At 43.0% G+C, this 16254-nt stretch overlaps 1 protein-coding gene across 1 annotated transcript; it reads left to right on the plus strand.

Annotated features, from left to right (window-relative positions):
• The first annotated feature begins 12108 nt into the window (after nt 1-12108).
• On the plus strand, nt 12109-12621 carry LOC134340760 (jupiter microtubule associated homolog 2-like). The gene has a single exon (XM_063038244.1). The coding sequence runs from the start codon at nt 12109-12111 to the stop codon at nt 12619-12621; it is 513 nt and encodes a 170-aa protein (XP_062894314.1).
• Nucleotides 12622-16254: the final 3633 nt, after the last annotated feature.

Raw genomic sequence — 16254 nt, forward strand, 5'->3', positions numbered from 1 at the left:
TGTTGAAATGATTGAGACATCGAGGCGAATGCCATAGGCGAGCGAGAGTTTAGCGCCAACTGCCTTCCTTTTGATTGCTGCTGAGAAGGTGTCTGTGACTGGCCTGTCGCTGTATGGTTCACCGCGGCTGGGGGGTAGGCCTTTGTGTTTGAATGGTGTCTCTCTCTTTGTTGACAAAGGAAGATGTTACTGTGGTTCTGTGTTATGGATTGGACTATTGTGTTTATGGACTGAGGACTTTCTCAGTAATATGGTTTTCATATTCTGTGTTTTTCGCTCATTTCTTTCCATATTTTTGTGTGAAGGAAAAGGGTGTCGGGGGGTCGATATTCTTGTCCGTTTTGTGTGGGGGAAGGGGAACTTGCGGTCTGATTGTGTTCCTTTTTGTGCGGGTTTTGATGTTTCTCTCTGAATCACTTTCCTGTTGTTTCATGGCTATCTGGAGAAGATAAAACTCAGAGTTGTGTATGGACATATGCTTTGATAATAAATGAACCTTCGACCTTTGACCTTTGAAGCCGCTGCCTTACCTTCTTTATAGCTGCATCAATATGTTGGGACCAGGTTAGATCCTCAGAGATCTTGACACACATTAACTTGAAACTGCGCACTCTTTCCACTTCTGATCCCTCTATGAGGATTTGTCTGTGTTACCTTGCTGCCATTCATGCTATTTATTGTGTTTTGCTTTGTAGGAATTAACATCCTGCAAACCCCACCAGAGTTGACGTGCATCCGATGTTCCCTCCAACCTCACTCAGAATTGTTTCTTCGCTCTTGAAATAGCCCTCTGCAAGTTATAACCACATATAACCATATAACATTTACAGCACGGAAACAGGCTATCTCGGCCCTTCTAGTCTGTGCCGAATTCTTACTCTCACCTAGTCGCACCGACCTGCACTCAGCCCGTAACCCTCCATTCCTTTCCTGTCCATATAGCTGTCCAATTTAACTATAAACGACTACATCGAACCCGCCTCAACCACTTCTGCTGGAAGCTCGTTCCACACAGCTACCACTCTCTGAGTAAAGAAGTTCCCCCTCATGTTACCCCTAAACTTTTGCCCTTTAACTCTCAACTCATGTCCTCTTGTTTGAATCTCCCCCACTCTCAATGGAAAAAGCCTATCCACGTCAGCTCTATTTATCCCCCTCATAATTTTAATACCTCTATAAAGTCCCCCCACAACCTTCTACGCTCCAAAGAATAAAGACCCAACTTGTTCAATCTTTCTCTGTAACTTAGGTGATGAAACCCAAGTAACATTCTAGTAAACCTCTGTACTCTCTCTATTTTGTTGACATCTTTCATATAATTCGGTGACCAAAACTGTACACAATACTCCAAATTTGGCCTCACCAATGCCTTGTACAATTTCAACATTACATCCCAACTCCTATACTCAATGCTCTGATTTATAAAGGCCAGCATACCAAAAGCTTTCTTCACCACCCTATCCACATGAGATTCCACTTTCAGGGAACTATGCACCATTATTCCTACAACATACATCAAAGTTGCTGGTGAACGCAGCAGGCCAGGCAGCATCTATAGGAAGAAGCGCAGTCGACGTTTCAGGCCGAGACCCTTCGTCAGGACTAACTGAAGGAAGAGTGAGTAACCTAGATCCTTCTGTTCTACTGCATTCTTCAATGCCCTACCATTTACCATTTATCAAGTTGTACCTGGTTTTCTTGCACAGACTTGGGTTACCAGACTCAAATGCCACAGACCTAGCCCTCAGCAGAAGGTTAACCTTGTAGTTCATCCACAGCTTTTGATTTGGGAAAGTACAACAAGTTTTCATGGGCACACACTCAACCACACCGGTTTTAGTGATGTTGCTAAGAACTATGGCATACTTATCCAGATTGGAAGATGAATGCCAGTCCACTGATTCAAAGCAGTGTTATAAGTGCTCCTGTGCTTCCCTTGTCCCTACCTTCTTGGTCCTCACTACTGGTGCTGCAGTCTTCAGTCTTTGCCTATACTCAGGGAATAGAAGCACAGCCAGGTGATCAGACTTATCAGTCTTTCTGAAGTGTGGGCGTGGGATAGCGCGATAAACACTATTGATAGTGGTGTAACAGTGGTCCAGTGTGTTGGTTCCTCTGCTACTACAAGTGATTTATTGATGATAATTATTTAGTGGCTTTATCAAGGTGGAAAGTTACAGGAAAGATACTAGCATGGACGGAAGATTGAGTGACTGGCAGGAGGCAAAGTACGGGAGTAAAGGGGGCCTTTTCTGGTTAGCTGCCAGTGACTAGTGGTGTTCTGTTACATTCAGTTTTGGGACCTCTTCTTTTCATGTAATATGACATCGTTTTGAATGATGGAATTGATGGGTTTATCACTAAGTTTGTGGACAATACGAAGATAGGTGGAGGTGCAGATATTATTGAGGAAGCAGGGAGTCTGCAGAAGGACCTGGGCAGATTGGGAGAATGGGCAAAGTGGCACATGGAATATAGCGCAGGGAGATATATGGTCATGCAGTTTGGCGGAAAAAATAAAGGCATAGACTATTGTCTAAACGAGGAAGAAATTCAAAACGGACAGGTGCAAAGAGACTTTGCAGTCCTTGTGCAGAATTCCTTGAAGGTTAACTTGCAGGATGAGTCATTGGTAAGGAAGGCAAATGTAATGTTAACATTCATTTCAAGAGGACTAGAATGTAAGAGCAAGGATATGATGCTGATGCTTTATAAGGCATTGGTCAAACCACACTTGGAGTATTTGAGCCCCCATCTAATCAAAGATGTGCTGGCCTTGAAGAGGTCCAGAGGAAGTTCACGAGAATTATTTTGTAATAGAGGGACGCCCATTTAGAACAGAAATGAGGTGGAATTTCTTTAGCCAGAGGATGGTGAATCTGTGGAATTCATTGCCATGGAAGGCTGTGGAAGTCATTGAGCATATTTAAAGCAGAGATTGATAGGTTCAAAGTTCAAAGTAAATTTATTATCAAAGTAGATATATGTCACCATATACAATCCTGAGATTCATTTTCCTGTGGGCATATTCAGTAAATCCATAATAGAATAATAACTATAATAGAATCAATGAAAGATTGCACCAGCCTGGGTGTTCAACCAGCATGAAAAAGACAACAAGCTGTGCAGATACAAAAAGAAAGAAATAATAATAACTAAATAAATAAACAATAAATATTGAGAACATGAGATGAAGAGTCCTTGAAGTTGAGTCCATAGGCTATGGGAACATTTCAATAATGGGGCAAATGAAGTTGAGTGAAGTTATCCCCTTTGGTTCAAGAGCCTGATGGTTAAGGGGTAATGACTGTTCCTGAACATTTCTTGTTGCAGGAAACATACAATTTCCCTGATTGAGGAAACATATAATTAGGCAAGAGGAAAGTTTAGGTAGGGCGTGATTGGCAAAGGCCCTTTCTGAGATGATGTTAAGGTGCTTTGGATGGTGAAATTCTTACCTCTCGTCTGAGCTGATGAGCCAGTCAAGGTGCTGCATTGTCAGGTTGGTGCTGTAAAAGCTTAGAATGGTGATTCTAGATACTATATAATCCAAGATGGCACCAAGCTGTGAACTCTGTTGAGTTGTGGCTCAGATTTGTTTTTTAAAGTTTGTAAGGATGGTGTTGGGGACAGAGAGTGGATTTACGGATCAGCTTAGGGTTTTTATTTTAATGTTACAGCACAGTACAGGCCCCTCGGCTCACAATGTTGCTCCAAAGGGCTTGTACTGTTTAGGGACAGGAATGAGGAATTAGAGATCAGGCCAGTCTAAGTCTCTGCTTCGCGTTCAAAGGCGAGTAATGTAGAGGTGATCGAATGTCAGATGCCGGGTTAGCAGAGAGTGGACAAGGGTCATACCCCTTCCCCCACCCCTTGTCAGCAGGTTCTGGAGTCGGATTTCCGTGCGGGCATGAGGAACAAGTTCCAATGACCAACAGTGTACGCAAGTTGAAGTGGCCGTAGTTCAAGGTCTAGTGTTCAGAGTCCCGTCATCAGTGAGTCCGGAGTTCAAGGCCCTGTGGTTGATGATTGGTGTGTCCTGGAATCGATGCCAAAGATCGAGGCCCAAGGGTGAACTGGAAGTCCAGAAGTCATGGCCCATTGGCCTGAGCTGAGTTTACAAATCTCTACGAGTCCACTGGAGGCTGGAGACCTTTTCTGTGGTTAAAGGACTGTGTATGTGCATGGGTGGGAGGGAGACCTGGCTTGTTTTGCTTGCTGTGTTCTGTGTTGTTCTGCCAGGCATTGTCGGCATGCTATGTTGGTGCTGGAATGTGTGGTGTCATTCGCGGGCTGTCCCAGCACACCCTCGGACGTGTTGGTTGTTATCGCAAACAACGTATGTATGTATGCTTCGATGTACACATGATAAATAAATTTTAATCTTCAATCTTGAATCTTGGTGGTGTGATGATTCTGTTATGTTTTCCTTGTAACAACCACAGTTGTATACTTCTGTTGCAGATAGGACTACTTTAAAACATGCCTGGGATATCTTGGTGTGCAAAGGATGTTGCCAGGTTAGGAAGTCAGAGAACCAGTCAATGCAAATTACTTTGGTGGCAACAGAGTCTACTAGTCTACCGTGAGATCTGCCGTAGCCTACTGGGATTGCCAGTTCAGCTGCCTTAACTCTGCCTCTGCGTCCGAAATATCGCAGCTTGCTTTTGCACTCTGGCTTCCCCACTCTGCTTAGCAGGACTTCACAAGCAGATGAATTCCCCTCTCCTTGGGAAGAGAGCATCCATGATGTGACGTGTGCTTTGATGTGTGACAAAGCATGACATGTGGTCTGAAGTGATCGCGAAGCTACACTTACTGTTCTCAGCATAGTTTGAGAAAACTAATGAAATGTGGTCGGAGGATTAATCTCTTTCCAGTTCAGCAAAATGGATCTTCCAGCCATTAAAGTAAGAAATGCAATCATCTGACGAGCTGAAGAGGTTAAGTGATTTGATTCTATCATTGGTCACCCAAAAATGGCAGTAATTGGGTGAGGTAAGTCTATATTCAAAACCATTGAAATAATATTAAAAATATCTTTCCAATATATTTTCAACAAAGGGCATGACCAAAACATGTGAGTTAAAGAAGCTATCTCGGAATGACATCTTTCTCATATAGGATTTATATAAGAGCAATAACGAGATAGTTTATCTTTGAACATATGAACCCTGTGCACTACTTTAAATTGTATCAATGCATGATTAGCACATATAGAGGATGAGTTAACTAATTGGTTAGAGGGGGTGGGGTGGCTCTGTTGGTGAGGAATGATATTCAGTCCTTGCAAGGGGAGACATAGAATCAGGAGACATAGAGTCAGTATGGATAGAACTGAGAAATTCTAAGGGCAGAAAGACCCTAATGGAAGTTATCTAACGGCCCCCAAACAGTAGTCTGGATGTAGGGTGTAAGTTGAATCAAGAGTTAAAATTGGCATGTCGCAAAGGTAATGCTACAGTTGTTATGGGGGACTTCAACATGCAGGTAGACTGGAGGAATCAGGTCGGTACTGGACCCCGAGAAAGGGAGTTTGTGGAGTCCCTCCGAGATGGATTCTTAGAACAGCTTGTACTGGAGCCTACCAGAGAGAACACAATTCTAGATTTAGTGTTGTGTAATGAACCGGATTTGATAAGGGACCTCGAGATAAAGGAGCCATTAGGAGGTAGTGACCATAATATGATAAGTTTTAATCTATAATTTGAGAGGGAGAAGGGAAACTCGGAAGTGTGAGTATTACAGTTGAACAAAGGGAACTATGGTGCTATGAGGGAGGAGCTGGCCAAAGTTCAATGGAACAATACCCTAGCAGGGATGACGGTGGAAAAGCAATGGCAAGTGTTTCTGGGAATAATGCGGAAGGTGCAGGATCAGTTTGTTCCAAAGAGGAAGAAAGATCCCAAGGAGAGTAAGGGGAGGCCGTGGCTGACAAGGGAAGTAATGGACAGTATAAAAATAAAAGAGAAGAAGTATAACATAGCAAAGACGAGTGGGAAGCCAGAGGATTGGGAAACTTTTAAAGAGCGACAGAAGGTAACTAAAAAGGCAATACGCGGAGAAAAAATGAGGTACGAAGGTAAACTAGCCAAGAATATCAAGGAGGATAGTAAAAGCTTCTTTAGGTATGTGAAAAGGAAAAAAATAGTTAAGACCAAAATTGGGCCCTTGAAGACAGAAGCGGGTGAATTTATTATGGAGAACAAGGAAATGGCAGGCGAGTTGAACAGGTACTTTGGATCTGTCTTCACTAGGGAAGACACAAACAATCTCCCAGATGTAATAGTGGCCAAAGGACCTAGGGTAATGGATGAATTGAAGAAAATTTATATTAGGCAGGAAATGGTGTTGAATAGGCTGTTGGGTCTGAAGGCTGATAAGTCCCCGGGACCTGATGGTCTGCATCCCAGGGTACTTAAGGAGGTGGCTTTAGAAATGGTGGATGCATTGGTAATCATTTTCCAATGTTCTATAGATTCAGGATCAGTTCTTGTGGATTGGAGGGTGGCTAATGTTGTCCCTCTCTTCAAGAAGGGAGGAAGAGAGAAAACAGGGAATTATAGACCGGTTAGCCTGACGTCGGTGGTGGGAAAGATGCTGGAGTCAATTATAAAAGATGAAATTATGACACATCTGGATATTAGTAACAGGATTGGTCCGAGTCAGCATGGATTTACGAAGGGGAAATCGTGTTTGACTAATCTTCCGGAATTTTTTGAGGATGTAACTATGAAAATGGACAAGGGAGAGCCAGTGGATGTAGTGTACCTGGACTTTCAGAAAGCCTTTGATATAAATCCCACATAGGAGATTAGTGGGCAAAATTAGGGCACATGGTATTGGGGGCAGAGTACTGACGTGGATTGAAAATTGGGTGGCTGACAGAAAACAAAGAGTAGCGATTAACAAGTCCCTTTCGGAATGGCAGGCGGTGACCAGTGGGGTACCATAGGGTTCAGTGCTGGGACTGCAGCTGTTTACAATATATATTAATGATTTAGATGAGGGAATTAAAAGTAACATTAGCAAATTTGCCGATGACACAAAGCTGGGTGGCAGTGTGAAATGTGAGGAGGATGTTATGAGAATGCAGGCTGACTTGGACAGGCTGGGTGAGTGGGCAGATGCATGGCAGATGCAGTCTAATGTGGATAAATGTGAGGTTATCCACTTTGGTGGTAAGAACGGGAAGGCAGATTATTATCTAAATGGAGTCAAGTTAGGAAAAGGGGAAGCACAACACGATCTAGGTGTTCTTGTACATCAGTCACTAAAAGCAAGCATGCAAGTACAGCAGGCAGTGAAGAAAGCTGATGGCATGCTGGCCTTCATAACAAGGGGAATTGAGTATAAGAGCAAAGAGGTCCTTCTGCAGCTGTACAGGGCCCTGGTGAGACCCCACCTGGAGTACTGTGTGCATTTTTGGTCTCCAAATTTGAGGAAGGACATTCTTGCTATTGAGGGAGTGCAGCGTAGGTTCACAAGGTCAATTCCCGGGATGGCTGGACTGTCATATGTCGAAAGATTGGAGCGACTGGGCTTGTATACTCTGGAATTTAGAAGGCTGAGAGGGGATCTTATTGAAACATATAAGATTATTAAGGGATTGGACACCCTGGAGGCAGGAAGCATGTTCCTGCTGATGGGTGAGTCCAGAACCAGAGGCCACAGTTTAAGAATAAGGGGTAGGCCATTTAGTACGGAGTTGAGGAAAAACTTTTTCACACAGAGGGTTGTGGTTCTGTGAATGCTCTGCCTTAGAAAGCAGTGGAGGCCAATCCTCTGGATTCTTTCAAGAAAGAGTTAGATAGAGCTCTTAAAGATAGCGGAGTGAAGGGATATGGGGAGAAGGCAGGAAAAGGGTACTGATTGTGGATGATCAGCCATGATCACAGTGAATGGTGGTGCTGGCTCGAAGGGCCACATGGCCTACTCCTGCACCTATTGTCTATTGTCTATTGAAGAATTTTTTTCCCATTTTTCAATGGGTACAGAGCAAAGAAAGTAGATATCAAGCCTGTGCTCGCTCTTTGAAAGAGTTGGCCAATATTTCAACTTGATCCATTTCCTTGCTGTTTCTTCATTGTGCTGTAATTGCTTCCTCCCCATGTCTATCCAAATCCCTATTGATAGTTGGCATTAAGTGTATCTGCCACATGCATTCCAGATAACATTGAAAATAAATTCTTTTCACGTTGCCTCTAACTCATTTGACAAATACCTTAAGTGAGCATGCAGTCAGTTTATTTACCAAGTCTTGATTTAATAGCTGTTTTGCAATGAGAACTTCAGGTGAGATGCTTTTCTTTAAACATTTGCAAACCATCATACTTGCATAGAGTGCAAATATTTGCCTTGCATTTAAAAGATGCATTTTAAAATTAATTTTTGCTGAGTTTCACAGACAATGATTGAAAATTAAAAAAAACACTGCAGAAGCTGAAAATGTGAATTAATAACTGAAAATGCAGGAATCAGTCAGCAGGTCAGGCAGCATCAGTGGAATGGGAAATGGAGTCAATAGTTCATGTCAAAAACCCTTCACCGGGACTGGAAATGTGAGAAAACATAGTTTGAAGTTGCAGCGAGGATTGGGAGGAATAGGTAGGACAAAGGGAATATCTGTGACACTGAATAAACTATTCTTGGGCTTCCAGCCACGTACAAGAAGCCCACGAAGAGTTTATTTGTCGTATATGCCAGGAAAGCATTAGATCTTTTTTCATTTGTGGCACCATTTTGTCGGTTGCTTCATATTCACCACATCTGCTCCCAGGATGAGGCTTTCCTTTCCAGGACATCAGAGATGTCCTCCTTCTTCAAAGAGCAGGGTTTCCCTTCCTCCACTATTGATGCTGCCCTCACCCACATGAGGGAACACTTCACCTGCAAATCGGTTTGGATCGTCTACTGCAGGGGTTCCAAACCTGGGGTCCATGAACCCCTTGGTTAATGGTAGGGGTCCTGGGCATTAAAGAAGTCTACTGTATCCGTGCTTCTGAAATGGTATCCTCTATATTGGTGAGACCCAACATAGATTGGGGGCACCGCTTTCTTGAGCACCTTCATTCCACCTGCAACAAGCAGGGTTTCCCCGTGGCCAACCGTTCTGACATGTCTGTCCGCGGGATCCTGTACTGTCATGATGAGGCCCGTTATCAGGTTTGAGGAGCAACACTTCATATTTTGTCTGGGTAGTCCGCAACCTACTCACTGTGCTCACTCTACTCACTCTACACCTATGACTGTGAGGCTCAGTACGACTCCAAACCATATACAGGTTTGCTGATGATACCACTGTTGTGGGCTGTATCTAAGGGGGTGATGAATCAACACACAGGATTGAAAATTTGTCTGAGTGGTGTAATAACAACAACCTCTCAGTCAATGTCAATAAGACCAAGGAACTGATTGTAGACTTCAGGAAAGGGAAACCAGAGGCCGATGAGCCAGTAATCATCTGAGGATTAGAGGAGGAGAGGGTCAGTAACTCTAAGTTCCTGGGTGTCACTATCTCGGAGGACCTGTCCTAGACTCATCATATAAATGTTATTGTAAAGCAAGCACGACAGCACCCCTACTTCCTCAGGAGTTTGTGGAGGTTTGGCATGTCGTCAAAAACATTGGCAAACTTCTATAGATGTGTGGTGGAAAGTGTGCTGACTGGCTGTATTACAGCCTGGTATGGGAACATGAATGCCTTTAATTTGGCCCAGTATATCTTGAGTAAAACCCTCCCAACCATTGAACACATCTGCCATGAAACATTGCCGTAGAAAAGCAGCGTCTATTATCAAAGGTCCTTACTTCCTGCCATCAGGAGGGAAATACAGATTCCTCAGGACTTACACCTCCAGATTCAAGAACGGTTACTACCTCTCAACCATCAGGCTCTTGTACAAAAGGGGTATCTATATTCACTTAAATACTGATTTACGTTGTTATTTCATGCTCATTAATTATTGCTATTTATTTATATCTGCATTTGCACAGTTTGTTGTCCATTGATCCTGTTTTTACAGTTACTGTTTTATAGATTTGCTAAGTCTGCCCACAGAAAAAAATAATCTTAGAGTTGTATGTGGTGACATGTATGTACTCCGATAATAAATTTTACTATGACCTTTTCAACTTTGAACCTGATGGCATGAAAATAGGTTTCTCCAACATTCGGTAATTTTTCCCCTCCCTCTTCCCTCTCCCTTAATTCCCCACTCTTCCCCCAACCCCTTACCTTTTCTCTTCCCATGACCTCCCTATCATCTCCCCCTGGTGCCCTCCTTCCCTTTCTCCCATGTTCCTCTCTGCATTCCTATCAGACTCTCCTATCTCCATCTTCTCCAGACCCTTACCTTATCTACCTGTCACCTCCCAGCTACTTACTTCATAGCCCTCCCCCTCCCACCTGGTTTCACCTATGATCTTCTAGCCTTTTCTCATTCTCCTCCACTCCACTTTCTTATTCTGGCTTCTTCTCCCTCCCTTTCCAGTCCCAATGAAGGGTCTCGGCCCAAAATGTCGGCTGTTTATTCATGTCCATAGATGCTGCCTGACCTGCTGAGTTCCTCCAGCATGAGTATCTAATCCATTTCTTCCTAACTTTGCTGAATTCAATTTCAAAACATGCCTCAGTGTATTGTGGACTTGAGCAGTTCCTCCCTGATTGCTTTACTCTGTCCTTTAAAGCTCACTAATATGGAGTTGGTGCACTTGCCAATTTGTTGGATTTTAGTGCCAGATTCTCTCAGTATAGTGGTTTCCATTTCATTTCATTCCTTGCTTTAGACTGAGTAAAGATTGCATACTTGGTGTGTTGTTTATAGTCTGTCATAAGCCCCGTCTTAATAAGATAATCAAAATTCAGTTAAAAACCTGAAAGAGTATAGAATAATACAAATACATTCTCAGACTAAAAGTATAACTGATCATTCTTGCCTTTTCTGAAGGATGCGAATCTGCCTGATGTTTGTTTTACGATGAATGATACTATCCAATCATACGTCATTTGCCCGAAAAGGTAAATTAACTATGTTGTAACAGTCATGATCTTCCCTCCCTCCTGGTCTTTGGTGAACTGACAGCCTTGTTCTTCTTCTTTTTTAGTTTAGTGGCGGTTGGCAACCAGTTTTCAGTGCATTACCGCCACCTGCTAGACTTGGGGTGTTCCAACCAAGTATGTCCTGGAGTTCTCTACTTTAGACAATCTAGTTTAGCCTGCAGTTCTCTGTCAGCTTCACTCTGTAGTTGCAATTCCTCGTGACTGTTTAATGCGCTCATTAGATAATGCCGCAAACTGCTATTCTTCCCTAATTATGTCACGTTTTCGTGTAGTTGCATTACCTCAATTACATTGATTTCATCTACATCACTTGTAAGACTAAAATCATCTTGTTAAAGAATAGTAATTATCGCACGTTATACTTTTAAACTTCTTGTTTTTCCAAGTCTATCTGCTTTTTCAGGTTTTCCTTTTCTTGGATCATAGCCTGCAGTTGTTTACTGAGACCTTGGAGTTCTTCTTCATTTGCTTCCATGTTTTCATTTTATAATCTGAATGTGGATAGTTCACTTTGCAACAAATTCCTTTTCTTTTTGTATCCTTGTAATAATTTGCTCCATTTTCCAATCTCTTTTCCAACTCACAGTTGTTCTTGTCGGGTGCATCTATTTGTTGTTGGAGTTCTGCACATTTAACCTGGGCTTCAACCATAAAATCTGAGGATTTTCCTTAAGTTCTGAAACATATTTCTTTCATTCTTGACCATTTGCGATAAATATGTTGCCATTAAGATTCCATCTCCCCTGCCTGTGAACTGCTGGATTCTCCATTCAGCGTTTCTTTGACTTCCTTCCACCTAATTCCTTTAATACCAAGATACTTTTCTGCAGACCGGACGATAATTTTAATCACACACCTTAAGCAGGTCTTGAGTTCATTGTGATGTTTGCTGACATCATGAAGTGTAACAATGGCATAGCATCATCAGATGTAACCTCTACAGGACTCCTTTGGGTACTGTATCAATAGCAGCCTAAATGTACGTAATAACCTGGTGGTTATTATACCTATCAATAGTTTGGTATCTCATCTGCGGATCGGAAGACATGAGCAAGACAACCACCAACCAAGACCTGGACTCCAAGGATCGCAGCAGTTCCAGGGTGATGCAGCCTCCAGGTGGTGAATCCAGTATCTCATTGGGGCTGGAGGAAAATGCCAAACCAGTGCATTCCCGTCCAAGCAAAACTGCATCCAATATCTTTGGGCCACCATTGCAAAATCAACCTGTGGCTAGAAGAAGGAACCCGCCAGGTGGAAAAAGTAGTGGTATCTTTCAGGCAGCTACCACTGAAACACCTGATCTAAAGCAACGGAGAAATCCTCCTGCTGGCAAGACAAGTGGCATCTGTGACATTGTGGAAATACCTCCCAAAACTCCGGATATCGCAACTGGGGAAGGTGAAAATAGCCCAGGTTCCTCCGAAACTGAAAACCAAATGGAAGCCCAGGGAAAGAGAGGAGAGTGTGTGCCTGGGCCAGTAGAGTCTGCTCAAACTGAACCAGTAAGGCGCAAGAGAGTCCCACCTGGTGGATGGTCTACCATTGTGCTGGGGTAAATCCACTGTTCACCTCAGTGTATCAGCTGCAGACTGAATAAACATTGATTTTATTGTAACCTTAAAATTTGAGCGTCACCATTTTGTATTGGCACTTTACATTTGAATGGTCCATAGGTGCTCAAAACATGAGGCCTGCTGGAAAAGGCACGCGTCATTTATTCCCTGTGATGTGAAGTACTGAGTGTTTGTTTTTCTTGTGACTTCAGACTTAATTCTGGCATTTTTGACTTGGTATTTGGATGTGATTTGTGATTGGAAAAAAAAATTGGCATGCTCTGGGCTTTGATGATGCTGGACTTGTTGATTTTCTGTATTATTGGATGTTGGAATTCCCCAACATACTTTTAATACTCTTTTTTAAAATCTTACCCAGTATTATAAAAACTTTTCCAATGAATTTGTTAAACTTAAAGTTGCAGGAAATAAAGTTTAAAGAGAGTTGAAGGGAGTGTGGAAACCAAGGATTTGTCAAGTTGGAAGGAGCATGACAAACAACTCTGGTGATGCCAAATCATTGAGGTTTCCACATAATTGGATGATGGATTACCGGAACTTTACTCTAATTTCAGTATCATGGCAAACTCATGTGTATCCCCAGCCCATTAAATACCGAATACAGAACTCTGAGCAACACTCCCTTTGCAAAGTTTAAATCTTTAATGGTTCGGTCAAGGGATGAAAGTTCCTCATGTTCATGCGAGGAACATGGGACTGTGAATGGAGCTCAGTTGCAAACTGAGTGACCTCAAAGTCAGGAGGAATTGTCTCTCTTCCTGTTTACCACACCAGATTAATTTCTGTTTGAGCAGCGTAAAGAATGGCCTCTTGGAGAATTAGAATTAGATATTGCCACCATTTTGATGTGCTCCTTTTTGGTCCATTCTGATGACCCCATCAGTCCTTCTTCACTTAAACCTAGGACCCGATAGCCAGCTGCTTCTGACAGGAAATATCCTTTCTTGTCTTGTAGCACTGTGGTTTGCGCGAAGCTTCTACAGCTTAGGGTGTCAGAGTTTGGAGTTTAATTCCGACACCATTTGTAATGAGTTTGTACGTTCTCCCCGTGACCGCGTAGGTTTTGTCTGGGTGCTCTGGTTTACTCCCACAGTCCAAAGACCTACTGGTGAGTAGGTTAATTTGTCATTATAAATTGTCCTGTAATTAGGCTACTGTTAAATAGTTGGGTTGCTGGGTTGGGCTGCAAGGGCCTGTTCTGCGTTGTGTCTCTAAGACAAATAAACTATAGAAATTTCCATAATTTTCCTGAGATGCAGGGGTCTGCAGGTGCTGGAAACTGGAGCAACACACACAAAAGCCAAAGGAACTCAGCAGGTCAGGGAGCACCAATGGAGGGAAGTGGACAGTCAATGTTTTGGGTTGAGAGCCTTTATCTGGACTGATAGTTTTCTCCTATTATGATAGAGCAAGGAGAATCTTATACTACCCTTTGCACACAGAATCATTTCTTAACATCTCTCACGATAATGTGTCCAATTGTTACACTGTATCCATCCCAGACTTACAAATGTTAGCTATCGTTTCTCCCTATCTACTATGCCTGTTTTCCTAAGTATGTCAAATTAAGTGCCTGATCTTCTGGAAGTCCTGTTCACGTAATTGATCTGTGTAACTCAACTGTTGATCTGAGTACAAAGACATCTCACTCTGTGGAGGAGAAGTGAGCCAGAGGAGATTTAGATGTGCCTTACTATTTCCGAGCTATAGTGACATGATTATACAAATAATTTATTCAGTGTATAAGTCAAAGAACCTGAAAATTGGAAATAATTTTCATCACAATTGTTTGTGTAGATTGGAAGCCTATGTTTTGCAATTTCCCTACCCTTAGATGGGTGTGTATGGGGTGTCAGGGAGGGGGAGCACCTCTGGTGGGGGAACATGTCGTGTCCTTTTCCAGGTGGTTAGCCCAGCTTTGGTCCCCACCTGGCACTCAGCTCACACCTGTGGCTCCCCGTATCTGTTTGCATACGACAGCGGCCACACTCCGGGCAACGGCTTCAACAAGCCGGTTAAACCAGGTGAGGGTAGCTGACGGGTCTCAAACCCTCGGTGAGATAGGGAGTTGTCTATCCCAGCATGTGAAGACAGACTCCGGCCAATTGAGCGGACGAGACCAATAGAAGGTCCAATGGTCGAGAAGGCCGTCTCTGCAAGTGTCGTGGAACGTGTAGAGCACGACAAGACACAGAAGCCGTCCTGGTCATCCACCGCGCCTTGTCCCATCTCCAGCCGACTCAACTCTGTCTTACCACTGGATCCAGATGGGAATTGGGAAGAGAGAGTGAGGCTGACGCTGCGCAACTCTCCCTCACTTAAATCCAAATCATGCACTAGTCTTGGCACCATCAATGGTGTCGAGGTCATCATCGACGACGACGATGGACGAACATGGATGGACCCTTAAATGAATTTTAAATACCTGCCTGAAGAAACTTGTTAGAATTAGGGGCAGTGAACTTGGACTTCTTGTCCCATCACTGCTGAACATCACCGGCTGCTTTGATTACCTCGGCCCTCCCACCCTTTAGAATTAACTCAGTCCAAATCAGAGCTAACTGCAGCCCAAAGAGGGAGCATTGCTCCACTCACTCTTGATTGTAATTAGGAAATTATGTGATAAATGAACAAGTAATAAGCTTCCTTCCAAACAGCTGCTAAGCCTTAGCCAAGTTTATGCAGGATATTTCAGAGTTCAAAGAATTCAGCCAATGCCTGGTAGATAACATATAATATTTTTAAAATGAAATTCTTTAATTGTTTAAAGAATTAAATTAAATAAGTGGAATGTCAATAAATCCATCATCCTGTATGTGGCCTTCCCACTGACGATCATCTTCTTCACCCTCCATTTGGTCTGGTGATCTTCCTTTAGGTTTCACCTTCTGCTTCAACTGATCTAATTCACTTCTGAACTTTTTCTTCAGCCCTGTACTCCAAGTCTCTAACCTATTGATCAGTTTCAATCGAGACCTCCCATTGGATAGCTGCTGTAAAGATTCTGCATTTAGTTGCTTCAGGGCCCCAGGTTCTGACTGAGGGTCCCACAGGATGGGCCAAAGGGACAGATCCTGATCAATAGGAAGGGTAGGACTGCCACTGGCTGCAGACAGGGAGTCATTGTCTCTCCTTAAACTGAGCGGGCCACTAAAATGATCTGCCTTTCGACAGATCAGAATGATTGGCTCAGCTGCTCTCTCAGTGCTTGCATCCATCCTGCAGATCTGTGCTTGAGTGCTGCCATTTTTTGTTGCAATTGTAAAATCTTCAGTCTCACCACCATTTAATCCCACCACCACTTCCTTCTGATAAGTACACGTCACTGAGTACTTCCTCATTTCATTTACCTTTACATTCTTGTGACTTGTTATCACCTTCTTGTCTTGTCCTATTTGCTGTCCATATACCTGCAATCCATTTTCAGCAACTGTGTGTTCCTTGATGTTATAAAATCTCACAGTGTTTGGTGATACAATGGATGTAAAGCTGCTCAAATCCTCTCTCTTTTGGGGCACCAACAAGCCTTTCTCAGGGGCACCTATAGGTTCTTGGTCTGAATTCAGTTGATACTGTTTATTCCATTGTTCTACCATCTTAATGCATTGAACTCAT

Source organism: Mobula hypostoma, chromosome X2, assembly GCF_963921235.1.
Source record: "Mobula hypostoma chromosome X2, sMobHyp1.1, whole genome shotgun sequence".
In the NCBI taxonomy this organism is placed as follows: Eukaryota; Metazoa; Chordata; class Chondrichthyes; order Myliobatiformes; family Myliobatidae; genus Mobula; species Mobula hypostoma.